Here is a 14,921-nt window from a genome sequence, read left to right on the forward strand (position 1 = left end):
AAGGAAATGTTAATTTCTTCTTTTGATTCATCTTTTCAAATTGTCTTTGGTAAATACTTGGTTTCATTTCTATCCTTGAAATTTCCGGTATGAAATATGCCTTAAATGTACATTCTTTTTTTTAATGAAATTGATTTCTTCATTGTAAAAACATTTACATTTTTAAAACGTGGTAAATATTTGTAAAACCTTTTCCAAGCAATGGCGTCGATATGAATCTCAATGAGCCGTAGTTGTGATGAAAGAAACTATACAAAAATTAATAAAAGAGGAAAAAAACTAAGAAGCACGCAATTTTTTGTGTTATCGTGTACAACTTATTTGTACATCGACCTCCTTGAGTCAAATACGTCCAATTTTGAGCGTTTAGTTGCGCTTACACCACGCTGCAGCACAGTAAAAGCCCAAAACATAAAAAAATAAATTTGAATGCTTTGGAAATCATTAAATTTGACATGGAACCACTATTATATTTACATAAAACACATTATATTTCCCAGTAGTACATTTTTTTTTTCATCAGTTTAAAAGGGAATAATCAATGCAGAGAGTGCAAACATTTCAAAATCATGAGTTGAAAAACGCTGACTCCGCGAGTTTAAATATTAGAGCCTAACACAGAGCGGAGCGGTGTGTTAGCACGCAGAACGCGCACTGGCGCCTACAAACCTAACGGGATAAGTACTTCACGCATTACGCAACGCGTGAAGTATCCTGTTAGGTTTGTAGGCGCCTATGCGCGTGTCACGCTGGTTGCCTGCCGGGCCGCAACGCTTTAAGCAACTACTTCGCGTCAGAGGCGTTGCACAGTATCCTAATTCCTTATTCTGTCATTTAAACGAGAAGAAAAAAATGTGGACATAACATGTCCACAATTTGGACAATTTTGGACATATTCATGGTTGACATTAAATCATGTGAACTTAATAATGACTGGACTTAACGTTTAGTGGACATAAATAGTGGTGGACATTTATTTAATGGACGAAAGGTAGGTGGACATAAAGTCCTGGAAGCATAGTGAACAGCTATTTTCTTAGTGTAGGTATTCCAAGAAAGCGTAGAATTTAGCAATGATACCACTATTCTACCTCTTCTTACTGCTTCATTCTCTTCTCCTTGCTCTCTCTCTTATGCTTCCTCTCTGAAGATAATTATTTTTTTTTTTTGTTGGCAGGAAATTTTTCAATTTCACATTGTCAGTGGCACGTCAGTTTACGGCCGCCTATCACTGAAGATAATTTCGAATAGAACATCATGTAGTTCTGCATATAATTCCAGCCGACTTGAATATTTAACATTGTGTCTCAATGCATCGTGGCAATTTTTATGAATATGTGAGCACTAACTCAGAAATGTAAACTATATCAAACTATTACGAGGAAAAATTCATAAGAAGTCTCAAAAATCCGGAAAGCCAGAGGTTTTAGTACATTATTGTTCCGTTACATTTTCGCACATTGCATTTGCTCCGTAACAAAATATTAATATGATCAGCATTATCATATTGTTGCTCTTTTTCATAAACCAGAGTTTATGTCTCAGTAAGGGACCCGAGGAGTGCCCTTTCAAAGCTCAAATAGGACAGCAAAATTTTCCATTGCCAGATCTGCTAGCAAATTTTAAAGTAGAAGCACAAAATATTCATCTCCAGCCCGGAGAGTACTACCCATTTTCTGAAACTCAAGCAAATCCCGATTCAGGCGCACAAAAAATAAACTTGGGAGTACCCCAAGGATGTCCTTTCAAGGCTCCAGAAGGCCAGAAAAATCCTCCTCTGCCAGAAGGAGTAACAAATTCCAACGTAGAAGCACAACATATTCCCCTCGAACTAGGAGAAAACTATCCATTACCTGACGCTGAAATAAATCCTAGTTCGGGAGCACAAAAAATCGACTCTGCAGTGCCCCATGGGTGTCCTTTCCAAGCTCAAAAAGACCAGGAAAACACTCCACGTTCAGAAGTGAGAGCAAGTTCCAGTGTGAAAGCACAAAATGCTCACCCCTCACTCGGAGAAAACCACCCACCTCCCGCCGAAAAGGAGGATTCCAACTCAGGAGCACACAAAATTGAGCCTGAAGTACTTCAAGAATGTCCTTTCAAGGCTCAAATAGACCACCAAAATCTTCCATTTCCAGAAGTGGGAACAAGTCCTAAAATGGGAGCACAAAATATTCAACTCAATCTCGGGGAGAACCACCCCTCTTCCAACCTCGCAGAAACTTCTAATCCAGGAGCACAGAAAATCGTCGTCACCGGAAAGCAGGGCCCTCCGTTCTTCAACCTGGGAACAAGCACCAACGCGGAGCCCCTAAAAATTGACGTGACCGGCGAGCATAAATTCACACCACCAGGACCGGAGGACCAGAGAGGCCCTTGTCCAGGGCTAAACGCTCTCGCCAACCACAACTACCTCCCACACAACGGCGTCGCGACCATCCCGGAATTCGTCGAGGCGACCAACACCGTCTTCGGGATGGGCAGGGACCTAGGGACGCTCCTAGCCGTGTACGGCGCCGTCGTCAACGGGAATCTATACTCCTGGAGCATCGGAGGACCCAGCAAAAGAGTCACCTTAGGGAGCCTCTTCAGTCAACCCCAGGGACTCTCTTTCAGCCATAACAAATTCGAGGGCGACGCCTCAGCGACCCGCGGTGACCTCTATCAATACGGAGATGCCTCGAAGCTACAACTATCGCAGTTCGGAGATTTGTACGCAATGACGAACGAATCGTATGATACAGGCGTGATGAACGCCTTCCTCACAAAAAGGCTCGCTCAAAGCAAGAGGGAGAACCCGTATTTCTTCTTCGCCCCTATCTCTGGACCTCTGGTCACAGTTGGCGCGTACCAATTCGTATATAGATTCATGGGCAACAAATCTAAAGAATATCCCGAAGGAAAACTCAACCGTGAGGTGCTGAAATCTTTTTACGCTGTCGGCGGGACTGATAAAAACCTCACTTACACCCCGGGCAACGAGCGTATCCCTGATAACTGGTACAGGTACCCGAAAGGTCAAGAGTACACTTTGATTAGTTTTTTCAGGGATTTGACTAATGCGGCGTTGAGACATCCGGAGATCCTCGAGATTGGCGGCAACACTGGCAAAGTCGACAGTTTCGTGGGGATCGACATCTCGAGACTAACGGGTGGCACATACAATGTGAACAGCCTTTTACAGGGCAACAATTTAGCGTGTTACGCCTTTCAAGTGGCTCAGGAGACTATGCCGGATATTTTCAAGGGGTTCTTCAGCGCTATGATTTCAGCGGTCCTGGCGGTCATCAACACGGTTTTCAGCGCTGCAAGTCCCTCGCTTAGATGCCCGCAGCTGTCGGACTACAATTCGTCGTTGCTCTTGATATATCCAGGATACACGGGGCTGCAAAATGGAAGCTACGAAGCTCCACACCCACCACAACCGTAAATCGACGATGGCCATACTTATTGAAAGCGATTTTTCTGTCAAGGTTTCTGGTGTGATCGAAGTGGCATGCGTAATATTGCATCGATCGTGTCAAAAATCTCGGCTTGTTTAGAATTTTTAGCCGAAAAAAGGACGACAGCTCCTACATATGAGCCTTAAAAAATCATTCTAAACCGAAAAAAATTGGGAAAATCTGGAGAAATGAAGGCAGAATCCTGTCTGGAAAAAAGTCTCGCATCCGATACAGTTATCGATTTCTGAATCGAATACGAAGTTTTTATCAGACAAGATTCTGTTTTCGTTCAGGTTTCAGTTGTCGATTTCCGTATCGAATGGGAGGGTTTTTTTTTTTAAATTCTGCTTTCATTCCTCTAGATCTTTGTGATTTTTTTTTTTAGAATGATTCTTTAGGCTCATACGCAGGGGTGTTCGTCCTCTTTTTGACTGAAAATTCGTAACATGCAGAGATTTTTGACATAATCGATTCAATATATCGCATGCCACTTCGACCGTACGTAAGAAACCTAGACAAATCACCTTAAGATAGATTCTCAGCGTTTGCGCAGTGATTTCTGGGTATCGTGGATATAATTAAACGTTTGATCATTGTGCGGGTAATTTTAGAAAAATTGAACACTCAACCGATACGATCCAGGGCACGGCCGATATATCGTCGCTCCTCCGACGTAAGAGCGTATCTCTGGTTCCACATGAGCCCTTTTTTTTTTTTTTTTTTTATTTGCACGAATTAACTTGTACAAAGGTCGCTTATAGACATACATAGATGTCTTTTAAAGCTTAATTAATCTATAAGTATAACTTAACTATAATATACAAACATTTTATCTTATAAATTACCACATGAGCCCTGGAAAGAATAGAGTTATATGGAGAATGGGGCTCACGTGGAAATCGAGATACGCTCTTACATCAGAGGAGCGGCGATGTTCCAAATATTAATCATTTACCTAGTAGCTGATTTTGAAGAAAATCAACAATTCAGTCTCCATATCAATCAATGAGGAAAGTCCGTACCAAAAATCATCTTCTAAAAGCTTTAAGTATAGTCAGAGGTACCGGTTACAATTTTCAATCGGTTTCAATGTACCGATTTCAATCGGATAATTAACCGGAAACAGCACTTCTAACTTCGTAAAAAGATTCTGAGTACGATTTTCGAGACGGACATTCTAGAAACTAAAGTTTCGATTTTTCTACATTAATCCACCCAATTGTAAAAATTTAGATCAAATTGATCGAATCCCCCATTGCGCCAAATCTGATGGTGCTTTGACGTTGATTCCAAACGTTCACGTAATACTCATCGCAGAATCGGTTGAGGAAGTAACCGTAGCAAAAGTAATCGAAAGGTGACATGCATGACACATCCCAAGTAGCACAGATTGCAATAAGTAGCGATTAAATTGTGAAAATATTACAATTCCACTGAGTGTTGTGTATGTTGCCTAGCTCCTATTTGAAGGGGCCCCATTTATTGAATCTTATTGCAATAAAATTGAAATAAGTTGCAATTTTTCATTGCATTGCATAGTGTCTATCTTTCTGACACATGGAGTGAATTTTGTTGATTGTTTAAAATCGGCATAAATCATCTAAATGATGTAAAAATATTGCAATTTAATGATAAAAAAATTAAAATTTTGTTTCAATTAGATTGCAATTTAATTTCAATATTTTCGTTACACTGTGCTACATGGCATGGTCATATTTTGCATTTTTGCGTCACCTTCGGTTACTCCTGTCCTGCACCCAAAACCAATGTTATTATAAATTTTCTGAATATTTTATTAGAACTCTAAAGTTGCATTTATGAGTAAATTTAAATAAATTGTGATGTGGTTTCTATTTTTTGTTTTTATTTTACTTAAGTCTGCTTCTATTTTTTTATCATTATTATTTTTCTCGTTCTCATTTCATCATTCTTCAAAATATTTGCGGAAAGTTTACGCGACTTCTTCATCAAGAAATGCCATTAGTGTGATGATAAGTTCTACTTATTTTTATTTTTCAAAAAAAAATAAAAAATCTAAGACCCAAGTTTGTAAAACACACAGATGAAATTATTTTCATTATTTTTTTCCTAATAAAAACCAATCGACGAGTTTGTGTTTCCGCTTCACCCTAACCTTTCTGTGACTTGTCATTCATATCATTCAAGGCTGCATCATTAAAAATTACTTCTACATTTTGAATGAAGTATCCAGATAATTACAAAAACATTTTGAATTTTCTTTCCACCAAAATTTACGGATCATAAAATATAATTTTTTGAATGATGTGGAGCGTTTCATTGCATAAAGTGAATGAATAATCGTCTTAACTTGTGCTCCGGAAAAATGAATCAGTGAGAACAAAAACACATCAACTCGAAAAAATGAAAAAAATGAAGACAGACACGAAACTGCACAGTGGGTGATGAAGTTAGTACAAGAAAAATATTTTTGGTGCCGAAAGACGAGTACTTCGTCAAATGCCTTTAAAAGTGTCCTTACACGTCAAAGGTCCAAGTTGGAACAGATGCGCTAACTTCAAAGACCCTTAGGTATGAAAATGGAGCATTTTCGAGCTATTACCAAATTGGTGTATTTTCGTCCTCACTGGTTCAAATATGGGCACGGTCAGAACTAGGTTAAAAAGATAAATTAAATCGCGGGCAAAATTGTATTTAACTCTAGTTTACATTGTAAAAGCTTTATATGACAAAAGAGGATTGAGGGAACTAGTTTTGACCATTTGAATATAGTTTTAATCTTGTGTTTTGGCTTAAGTTTAACCATATCGCGAAATACAACCCTGAAAATGAAAAAGATAATAGGATAAACCCATCATCTAACTTTAATCGCCTCGTGGAACTTGACAGTAGTTCGAGGTAACTTTTTCGTGAAGAGATAAACCACGGCACGTTTCTCACGTCTTCGTGACTCGCGAAAAGTTGTATACAGTTATTCCATTTTTAAGTACCCGAGCAGCAGTACGTGATCGCGATAAGTTGCGATTAGATCGGAAAATGTATTGCTACTTCATCGCATAACTTTGCAATTCAATCGCGATTTAATTGACGGCGGCTTATCGCGATAAAAAAATCGTGATAAATTGAGATTTTTCGACTTTTTCGAACATGATTTTATAGAGATAAAATCGCGACAAGAGTGTGGATAATCGCTCAGATGTTGATGATCTTAGCGAATTTATCGGCAAAAAATCATAAAAAAATCACAACTTAATTGCAATACATCGCGATTTCTCCGTTTAAAAATGCTACTCGGGCATACCTGATGATGAGAGAGAATCGCGAGATGACCATTTTGTGAAGTTTTGAAAAATTCGAACTAAAATTTCTGAGTCGTGGAAAAAGTAACTTTAGACTCCTTCTAAAATATTGCAGACCTATTTTAGGGCTAAGTGACCTTAATTGTAGTCCCGCTGCTCGGCGTTCCCTTAGCATTCAGAACGAATAAAAACCAGTAACCCGGAAGCAATTTTCCGGGATCCGCCGGCAGGGTCACAGAATAAGCGTTCGTTCCCGCCGCCTTCAGGTCAAGCGCCACACGGCGTTGGTCCGTGTTAACCGAATGCGTAGCACTACCCAAACGGCAAAGACTTGCCGTCGCTACACCACCATCGGTCTTTATGACTAGCCTTCCTCCAGGTTTAATCGTGGTCGCCGAAACACCGGTGATAACTGGTCTGGTTGCTCTGCTCCCGTCGGCATTGAACAGGTACGACGGAGAGTAAGTTTGGAAATTGAAGTGGTTCGTCTTGCAGGTCCCGCAGAGACCACCCCCACCACAGACCACCGTTCCGTCTTTCATGAGAAGAGCGACCGAGTGGTAGACGCGGGGGATGGAGTTAGTCGCCGCCAATCGGAATCTATCATCTTTCGGTGAGTAGATCTCGGAGGTCAACTGGGCTCCCGTGTCCTGGAACGGTAACCCCACGCCCTGACCACCGCAGATGAAGACCTCCCCGTTGGGGAGCACCACGGCGTTGACGAAGATACGCGGGTAGGTCATCTTGTTGCCGGTCGCTTTGACGGCGACGTTGGCGTTCGGCTGTCCGATGGTGATGACGTAGGCGTTGGTCGTGGCGGCGGTGTCGTCGTAGTTCGGCGACCCCCCGGCTACCAGGATCTTGCCCCCGACGGCGTCGAACATGACGGCGACGCCGCACATGGCGTCCGGGCCCCCGCCGCGGGAACCGGCGCTTCGTTGACCGCCGGTCCCTGTCACCGTGTACCAGTTCATGGCCGTGCTCGGCCCGGCCTGGAGGACCGCGTCGTTGGACCAGGCGAACAACATGGCGTGGTTGTCCGCGCGGTAGGTGCCTTTCTTATCGGCTGTTAGCATCGGTTTGACGGGGCACCCGGGGAGGAGAGTCCATTTGTTGGTCGCGGTGTCGTAGATCTCGCCGTTTTTGACGACGTTCTGGTTGCCGCTCCAGGAACCGCCGATGGTGAAGACTCGGCCGCTGGAACACGTGCAAGAGGACTGGTAGCCGCGCGCGATGTTCATGTCCGGGGCCGAGATCCAGGAGTTGGAGGCTGGGTCGTAGATGCTGGTCCTGGGAGCGCTATTCCCACCTGTGGAAACATTTAACCGTCACTACCCACGGAGAAAGCGAAGAAACCCAAAGCGCAAATTTTCAAAAGCGCAACACCCAAAAGCGCAAATCGTCCATTTGCGCTATCCAAAAAAAAACATTCAGTTCACTCAAAACTTTAACGTGAATTAAAAAAAGTTGCAGGATATTCGGTGAAATTCCGCAGTATTCATGTTTTCAGAAAGAAATAACGCATTTTTTGGAAAACATTTTTTTTTTTTTTTTTTTTTTTTTTTTTTTTTTTTTTTGTAAACTGTACGGAAAAGTTTACGCATAGCATTAAGAAAAATATTAAAATGAATTCATCATAGTCAAGTAATTTTTTAACTGCCACAAAAATTACCCACAAAACTACACAGTTTATGAATTTATGATACAAAATCTTATGATGTGTGCTGATGGGCGTGATACCACCATTCGAACTCCTAGGAGCTCTGTGTGCCTATCCAATTCATTGAAGGCGTTTTAATTTTCCGTTGCGCCACGCTAAATTCCTATTAACTATCGCGGTAACAAGCAGATTCTCTTTTCAAACTGATTCTTCTCCAATGATCTTTTCGCATAAAATGTCTAATGCAATTTGTGAGTACAACTAAAATCTAGGTGCATGTTGCCGTTTCACAGCCATTTCCTAGCGGAAAAAGGGAGAGGGAGAAGGAAAAAATAAGAATAATATATCGCTAGCTGAAGTGCGAAATCACGTTTCTCCGTTTGCGATGTTGCAGATTTCTGGTCAATTTTTTTTATTTCTTTTTTTTCTTGGCAACTACTCGTAGTAAGCGTAATTTCTTGAAAACTTCCTTGATTTCTCCTCTCTATGAGTGGACCATTCTTTATGTTATCATAATTGTATTATGTTATGTAATTATTTCAAGCTATAAATTTTACTCGTTCCTCCTCACTTGAAAAAAAAACCACATTGGATCGTCTAGAGTCCAGGCTCTTAAAAACATCGACGAGAAAAAATACTCTTGATTCAATGAGATTTAAGCTTAAATCAAGAACCAAGCCTCTTAATTTGAGCGGATTTCCTTTTGATTTAAGCTTAAATCTGATTGAATCACGAGTCCTTGTTCTTGTCGATGTTTTCAAGAGTCTAGACTCTAGATCCAATGTGCTTTTTTCCAGTGCTCGAAAAAATAAACTAGAAGCGGAGATTTTGAAAAAACGGAATGAAGATACGAGGTTCGGCACTTTGGCCATCGATATGTACCTGTAACAATGACTCGTCCGTTAAAGTCGATGGAACACCCGGGACAGAACATGTCATGGCGGGTGTTGGAGACGGTGCGCTGCGTGATGGTCCTGTCATTAGGGTTGTAGATGGCTGTAAGCGTGACGCCACCCGGGCCATTGACGAAGCTGTCTTTGGCGTAAGAGGACCACATGAGGACGTTGCCGTTGGGTAGAACGGCTACCGCGACGGGGACGATCGGGGTGTCGATCGTGGGTCCCCAGATCCCGAGGTTCGCCTGCGGGGCCGTGTACGAAGCCGAGGCGTAAACGTTGATCTCTGCTATAGCCGTGAAAGCTTGGTTTTTTGGCTCCGTTGTATGTACCAGTCTCATGTACCGCGCTTTGACCGCCTCGAATTCGGATATCTACAGAAACATGCTATCATAGGACTAGTGACATAAGGTAACCTAACCTAACCTGACCTAATCTAACATAGCCTGACCTAACCTAACCTAAACTAACGCGGAGATTGCAGTGGTGTTAGTAGTCATGTTTGCAGACGAACAACTCGTCAAGTTTGAAATGGGGGGGGGGGGGGGGAGGCGGGTGACTTTTTCTTGATGGGTAATAATGAGGATAGGTGCGTTTTGGGTATTATTCGTATTACATATTTTATTAAAGGAATACAGAAAACGTGGTCCGACGAAGAGATCTGAGAACGAACTAGCTAACGGGGAAGGGGCTGCTATAAGCGCAAGTTCTTATCAAAAATGGAATTATGAATCCCAGTATTCGCAGTATGAGTCGCCATTGGAATAATGCGACGTTGTCAAGTTGTCAAGATTATGTATAGAATTCCAGGGTTCAACAGGCAATAAGCATAGATCCGCCAAAGCATGGACTAGCTGGGCAATTTAATTGTTTACAAGAGAGCGTTTGTGCTGATTCCTTTGAAAATTCTAAAAAAAAAAAGTGCTTTGTACTATGTAGACAATTCACTGTTTACACAAAAATCCGCTTCGCCACAATATGGCAACACACAAGTTGGGGTCTAAAACTGGGTAAAAAATCTGATTTTGTAATTTTAGTGCAGTTTACGAACACACGAGCACATAACGTCGCTCATCTAACGTAAGAGCGAATCTCAATTTCCACATGAGCCCTGTGCTCCGTTTACTTCCATACTTGCCGCGGCTTATGAGGAAATAGATATACGCTCTTACGTCAGAGGAGCGCCGATAAGAGCACATTTTCAGTAGTTATAAATTATCCACATGCAATGTCAGACATTTTCCTGGATCTCAGACATCCTTCTAAGGCCTGAAGTGGCTAAGCTAGTCAAACATCAGGAATTCCTTGGTGTTCATACTCTCCCTACAAGTTTGCTCTGTTGCTCTACTAGGCTAATCGCTGGACAAAATGCCTACTTTTTGATGTGGCTGGTACACGCACAATCTTTGGCATGGAATAATATTGTGTATATCCAGGGTTTTCCTTCAAATGACACTGACTGTAAGCAAATCCGCGGGCTGATTATTGAATTTGGTAGACAATACTATAGAAAAAGAATTCGAGGGGAAAATGAAGCTAACCTATTGGTGGAGGCGGGTGGTTGCAATGAAGAAAGGAGGTAGGTAAGTAATAATCGTAGACGAACTGACGGCAACCCACGAGAGACCCTATAATTCATCCATCATTCTCCCCCATAGTCTATAGCAAGCACCTGTTTCAACCAATGTGATTGCTCGATTGGGGGGCTTGGAGGAAAAGGCGCATAAGTGCAGTTTTTGAAAAAATTGAGATATTAATGATTTACAGTTAAACGAGCCTTAATGCATATTCTACGAAAATTCGCTCTCAAATTTCAATATTTAAGCATCAAAAAGTCAGTTTAAACTTTCTTTCCGCCATAAGGATCCATCTAATTTCGAAACTTCGCACACGTATTTCTCGAAATGGCAAAAACTGCACTTATGCGCCTTGTCCTCCAAGCCCCTCGATTAACATTTGTCTCCTTTGTCTATTTTTTCCCCTATCAATTTCAATAATAAGCCCCGCTGATGCTACAAATGGACGGCTTTGATGATGGAGTGGACCTTTTGAAACACCACCATGGGGGTATGAGGTTTCGCACTTTGGCCATCGATATATCATGTACCTTCTCTGTGTTATCCGCGTACCAAGTGCCGAACGCGACCAGCTCCCAATTCCTCCCATCCTGGCTGACGGAAATAGTATGCCCAGCTATCAAACCATTGGTATTGCCGTCCTGTCTGGGGAGCATGGAGAGTCCGTTGGCGGTCTTAACAGCCTTCATGTCGATGGTGATCGTGTGCGGCAGAGGTTTCGCCGTAGGTTGATACTCGCTGTGCCAGAACGTGTTCACATTCCCATCCAACACCTTGGCGCATTCGTTCCCCGCGTGAGAGCTGTCGCAAGTGACCGTCCAACCCGCGCGGTTCAGCAACGTCCCAATCGGAGGCGCCGCGAGGAGGGTCTGCCCCAGAAGCGTGGCGTTGAAGTCGGTGATACCCTCGGCTATCAAGGACTCGGCCAGATTCGTGGAGTAGCAACCCCCGATAAGGGTCATTGAAAGGAGAATCACAGTCAGCGTCATTTTTTCAGCCAAGGTCTAGTGTGGTTAGACGGAACTACACCTATCCGCAGGATTCGGATTCCGAAGTACGGTTCTAGCTCGAGTGCCTATAAGAGATGAGTATGGATATATCGGTAAATTTGAGTGTTAGTAACAAGGTGGAGAAATGGTGCTGGGTCCACACCATTTCGCGGGGAAATCAAAGCCAAAGAGTTCCAAAAATTAAAATTAGAGTCAAAATTAATTTTTTGAGCTCTAATGCGCACCAGTGCGAAACTGAGGGGGGAGAGTGTTCAGCTCAGGCAGTTTGCATAGGAATATTAAGTTGGAGTCACGTCGAGAGATCTATACCGGTTTGGGCCTCTTTAGACCTCATCAGTAGATCATTCATTTTTTTTCTTCATTTGAGTATTTAGGTTATGGAGATTCTAGGACCCAAAAAAACGGTCAACCTATGAACTCAAACTATCCTGAATGATGTACTATTCTGACTGTTCCGACCCTCAGTTTGTAAAGCACGTATTCAAGTTACTTTTTGCGTAAATATACTCATTTTTGCGGGAGGATGTTCAAATATGAACATTTCTTGGCCATCTTGGTTCGATATTGGAATCTGTAGATAGGCAGCCGCATTTTGACAGTGTTTTTCGTGTCTGAGGGTTGGCTGCCTTTTTGGGCCCTAAGATACCCAACTAATGGAACACTAGGAAAATAGGTTGGACTTGGTATAGACTATGAACATCGTAGGAGCAAGGATTTTTGTTTCTGCATGTGTGTTGGAGGAGAGGTTACCAAATGTAAGACGGAACACTCTACTTGGGTGCAAAGTGTGTAGATACCGACAACCTGGAACATGAAAATGCAGAAATTCGAGTACCTCGTTAAGTTTAGCCATATTTTCTGAACGTTAAGTTGTGTAAAACTATTGTGTCAAAAGTCAATACTTAGATCAGGCATACATCGGGAGGTACTCAAGATAGGAGAAGGCGTCGGCCTCGTTACTTAACTTCTCTACCAAATCCGAGTGGTACATCATTGCCATCAAAGAGTGGAGGATTGCAAGTTCCCGCCTCCTATGCCATCGCGCCTTCAATTTTCTAAATGCAACACGGTCATCCATCAAGCACAAATAGTTGTATCTTTGCGCCGTCGTCAACGCACGTCCTTTCTGTTGCTCTATTTCCATGTTGTGTTGGTACCGTTTGTCTAATTTGTAGTGGTGCGTCAAGGGTTACCTGAGCTACACAGCCAAAGATAGGCAAAACGTCATCCGGCATTGTATTTTATTTTTTTCCCGAATTTGAGCGGAACCTCATTGGCAGCATAGAGCGGAGCATTGCGAGTTCACGCGTCGCCTTCAATTTTGTGGATGCAACACTGACAGTCATCAAGCACGAATAGTTGTATCTCTTCGCTGGCATAAGCACACGTTGAGGTGTCTCTTATTTTTGATATTTGAGACAAATTATATGTTCAAGTTTACTCAAAACACGCTATAATGTGTCCAAATTAAAAATCATTTTGAAAAAAAAAAAAAAAAAAAAATGTTTAGAGATCTCTCAAGCGCCCCAAAAAACGCAGCACGTACAAAAATTGTTATTTTGACGAGAGTTTTATCGTGTCTGGGAACTTTTGTTTTTTTGGCGACTAGAGATCCCAAGCCGCGTCAAAATAACCCAACTATCCCTGCTGAAGGAGTTACAAATGCCGGATGAAGAGAAGGGTGAGGTGGCACCAGTATTATCAAAACTGTGAAAATTAAAGGAGAAAAAAGTACTTCTTACCCTCAAAAACATAGAAATAACAGATAGTGCCCCCAAAAACTATCAAAATAAATGTATTTATATCCGGGTCAATTTGACCCGACTTTGGACTTCGCGCATAAAAAAATCGAAATCGAAACTTTTTCGAAAACTTTTAATCGACCACTTAATAATTATGATTTTCACTTCGAGTCAAAAATCTAAAACCGATTATTTTACAAGTATGATTAAAACAGAAAGGGATGAGCACCTGCCTCTTTACAATAACCATAGCGTGACTGGGAAAATTGCTCGAAGAAAAACCAAAAATGCATGCGCACAGTTCAACGTTTACTGTAAGTAGGTATGCCCAAAATAGACCTTTATAACGTGCAGATACCATGAATATCGTTACGAATTCGGCAAGATAACGTGTCGAATCCACGACTTAACTGCACGACAGGAAAATGACTTGATAGTGAACATCACGCTTCCATTCGGAATACCACCGTGTTAAGGAATAACACCATATGAATCTCCAGATGTTGACAAATTTTCTTTTGATAACATGAATTCTCAGAGAGATCTGTGAATATTTTCCCTCCGAAACTCCTTAGAGAATTTTATCCGTAATCAGATCGAAGCAAGAGAAAAACACAAAGAAACGTGGCCCGAACTATACGTAACAAAATGGTGAAAGGGATTCACTCTATTTTCCAAGGCCGAAAAGTTCAAAATTTCGATTTGAGTCAAATCGTTTTTGAAGCTTTCAAGAGGAAAATATTCATAACTTTCTATCAAAATAAACATTTTATTGGAGGAAATTTGGCAACTCTCAGATTTTCATACCTACGACGTTCTTCCTTAGCACGACAGAATAGGTGAAGATTAATTGACAGAGTTTTGGTGACTATACGTGAGAAATATTTTGTATTTATGGTTAACTTGGCTCCTCAAAAAAAGAAATTAGACGCGGAGATTTTGAAAAACCGCAAAAGAGATACGTGATTATTTCGTACTTTGGCCATCGATTTATGGTGGTCTGCGCAGAGGGTGCAGATAGAGTGGAGAAGGGGAGAAATATTGGTGATCTTTGCATTGAGAATAGTGTTTTGCGAACATTACAATGCAAAACCCGCCCAGAAATTTCAATATGAACAAGAGTGACGACTCTTAAATTTTCAGTTCAAAAAGTAGATTTCAGAGATCGAAAGTCCTGTCCTCCACTCTAATATCAGACATTTCTTATCTATGCAAAGACACCTCCGATTGGCACTGAAAACTCTCTTGCTCATTCTCTTTTGAGCGATTCACCTCTCGGCGGGACGCATGGAAACAAGGTACGGAACCTGCAAAA

The 14,921-nt window shown here is 41.8% G+C and overlaps 2 protein-coding genes across 3 annotated transcripts; one reads left to right on the top strand and one right to left on the bottom strand.

Annotated features, from left to right (window-relative positions):
* Positions 1 to 282: 282 nt before the first annotated feature.
* On the top strand, positions 283 to 5,968 carry LOC109035887 (uncharacterized). Its single transcript, XM_019049699.2, has one exon. It carries the CDS (start codon positions 1,490 to 1,492, stop codon positions 3,428 to 3,430), a length of 1,941 nt encoding a protein of 646 aa, XP_018905244.2. The 5' UTR covers positions 283 to 1,489; the 3' UTR covers positions 3,431 to 5,968.
* A 130-nt stretch (positions 5,969 to 6,098) lies between these two features.
* LOC109035968 (uncharacterized) lies at positions 6,099 to 13,922 on the bottom strand. 2 transcript variants are annotated; one of them, XM_072295814.1, is made up of 4 exons: positions 13,607 to 13,922; positions 11,385 to 11,929; positions 9,264 to 9,651; positions 6,099 to 8,030 (listed from the first exon to the last, which is right to left on the bottom strand). In XM_072295814.1, the coding sequence occupies exons 2-4, from the start codon at positions 11,841 to 11,843 to the stop codon at positions 6,850 to 6,852; spliced, it is 2,028 nt and encodes a 675-aa protein (XP_072151915.1). In that variant the 5' UTR covers positions 11,844 to 11,929; positions 13,607 to 13,922; the 3' UTR covers positions 6,099 to 6,849. The 2 variants fall into 2 exon arrangements, with proteins under 2 accessions (XP_072151915.1, XP_072151916.1); XM_072295815.1 differs by lacking the exon at positions 13,607 to 13,922 and adding an exon at positions 12,615 to 12,807.
* Positions 13,923 to 14,921: the final 999 nt, after the last annotated feature.

The sequence above is a fragment of the Bemisia tabaci genome, chromosome 2 (assembly GCF_918797505.1).
Source record: "Bemisia tabaci chromosome 2, PGI_BMITA_v3".
Classification (NCBI taxonomy): domain Eukaryota; kingdom Metazoa; phylum Arthropoda; class Insecta; order Hemiptera; family Aleyrodidae; genus Bemisia; species Bemisia tabaci.

Coding starts and splice junctions, on each gene's coding strand:
- LOC109035968 (XM_072295814.1), bottom strand. CDS start 11,843: ATGACGCTGACTGTGATTCTCCTTTCAATGACCCTTATCGGGGGTTGC. Junction 9,652..11,384: donor ACGCGGATAACACAGAGAAG/GTACATGATATA, acceptor ATGTTTCTGTAG/ATATCCGAATTCGAGGCGGT. Junction 8,031..9,263: donor CGGACGAGTCATTGTTACAG/GTACATATCGAT, acceptor ATGTTTCCACAG/GTGGGAATAGCGCTCCCAGG.
- LOC109035887 (XM_019049699.2), top strand. CDS start 1,490: ATGATCAGCATTATCATATTGTTGCTCTTTTTCATAAACCAGAGTTTA.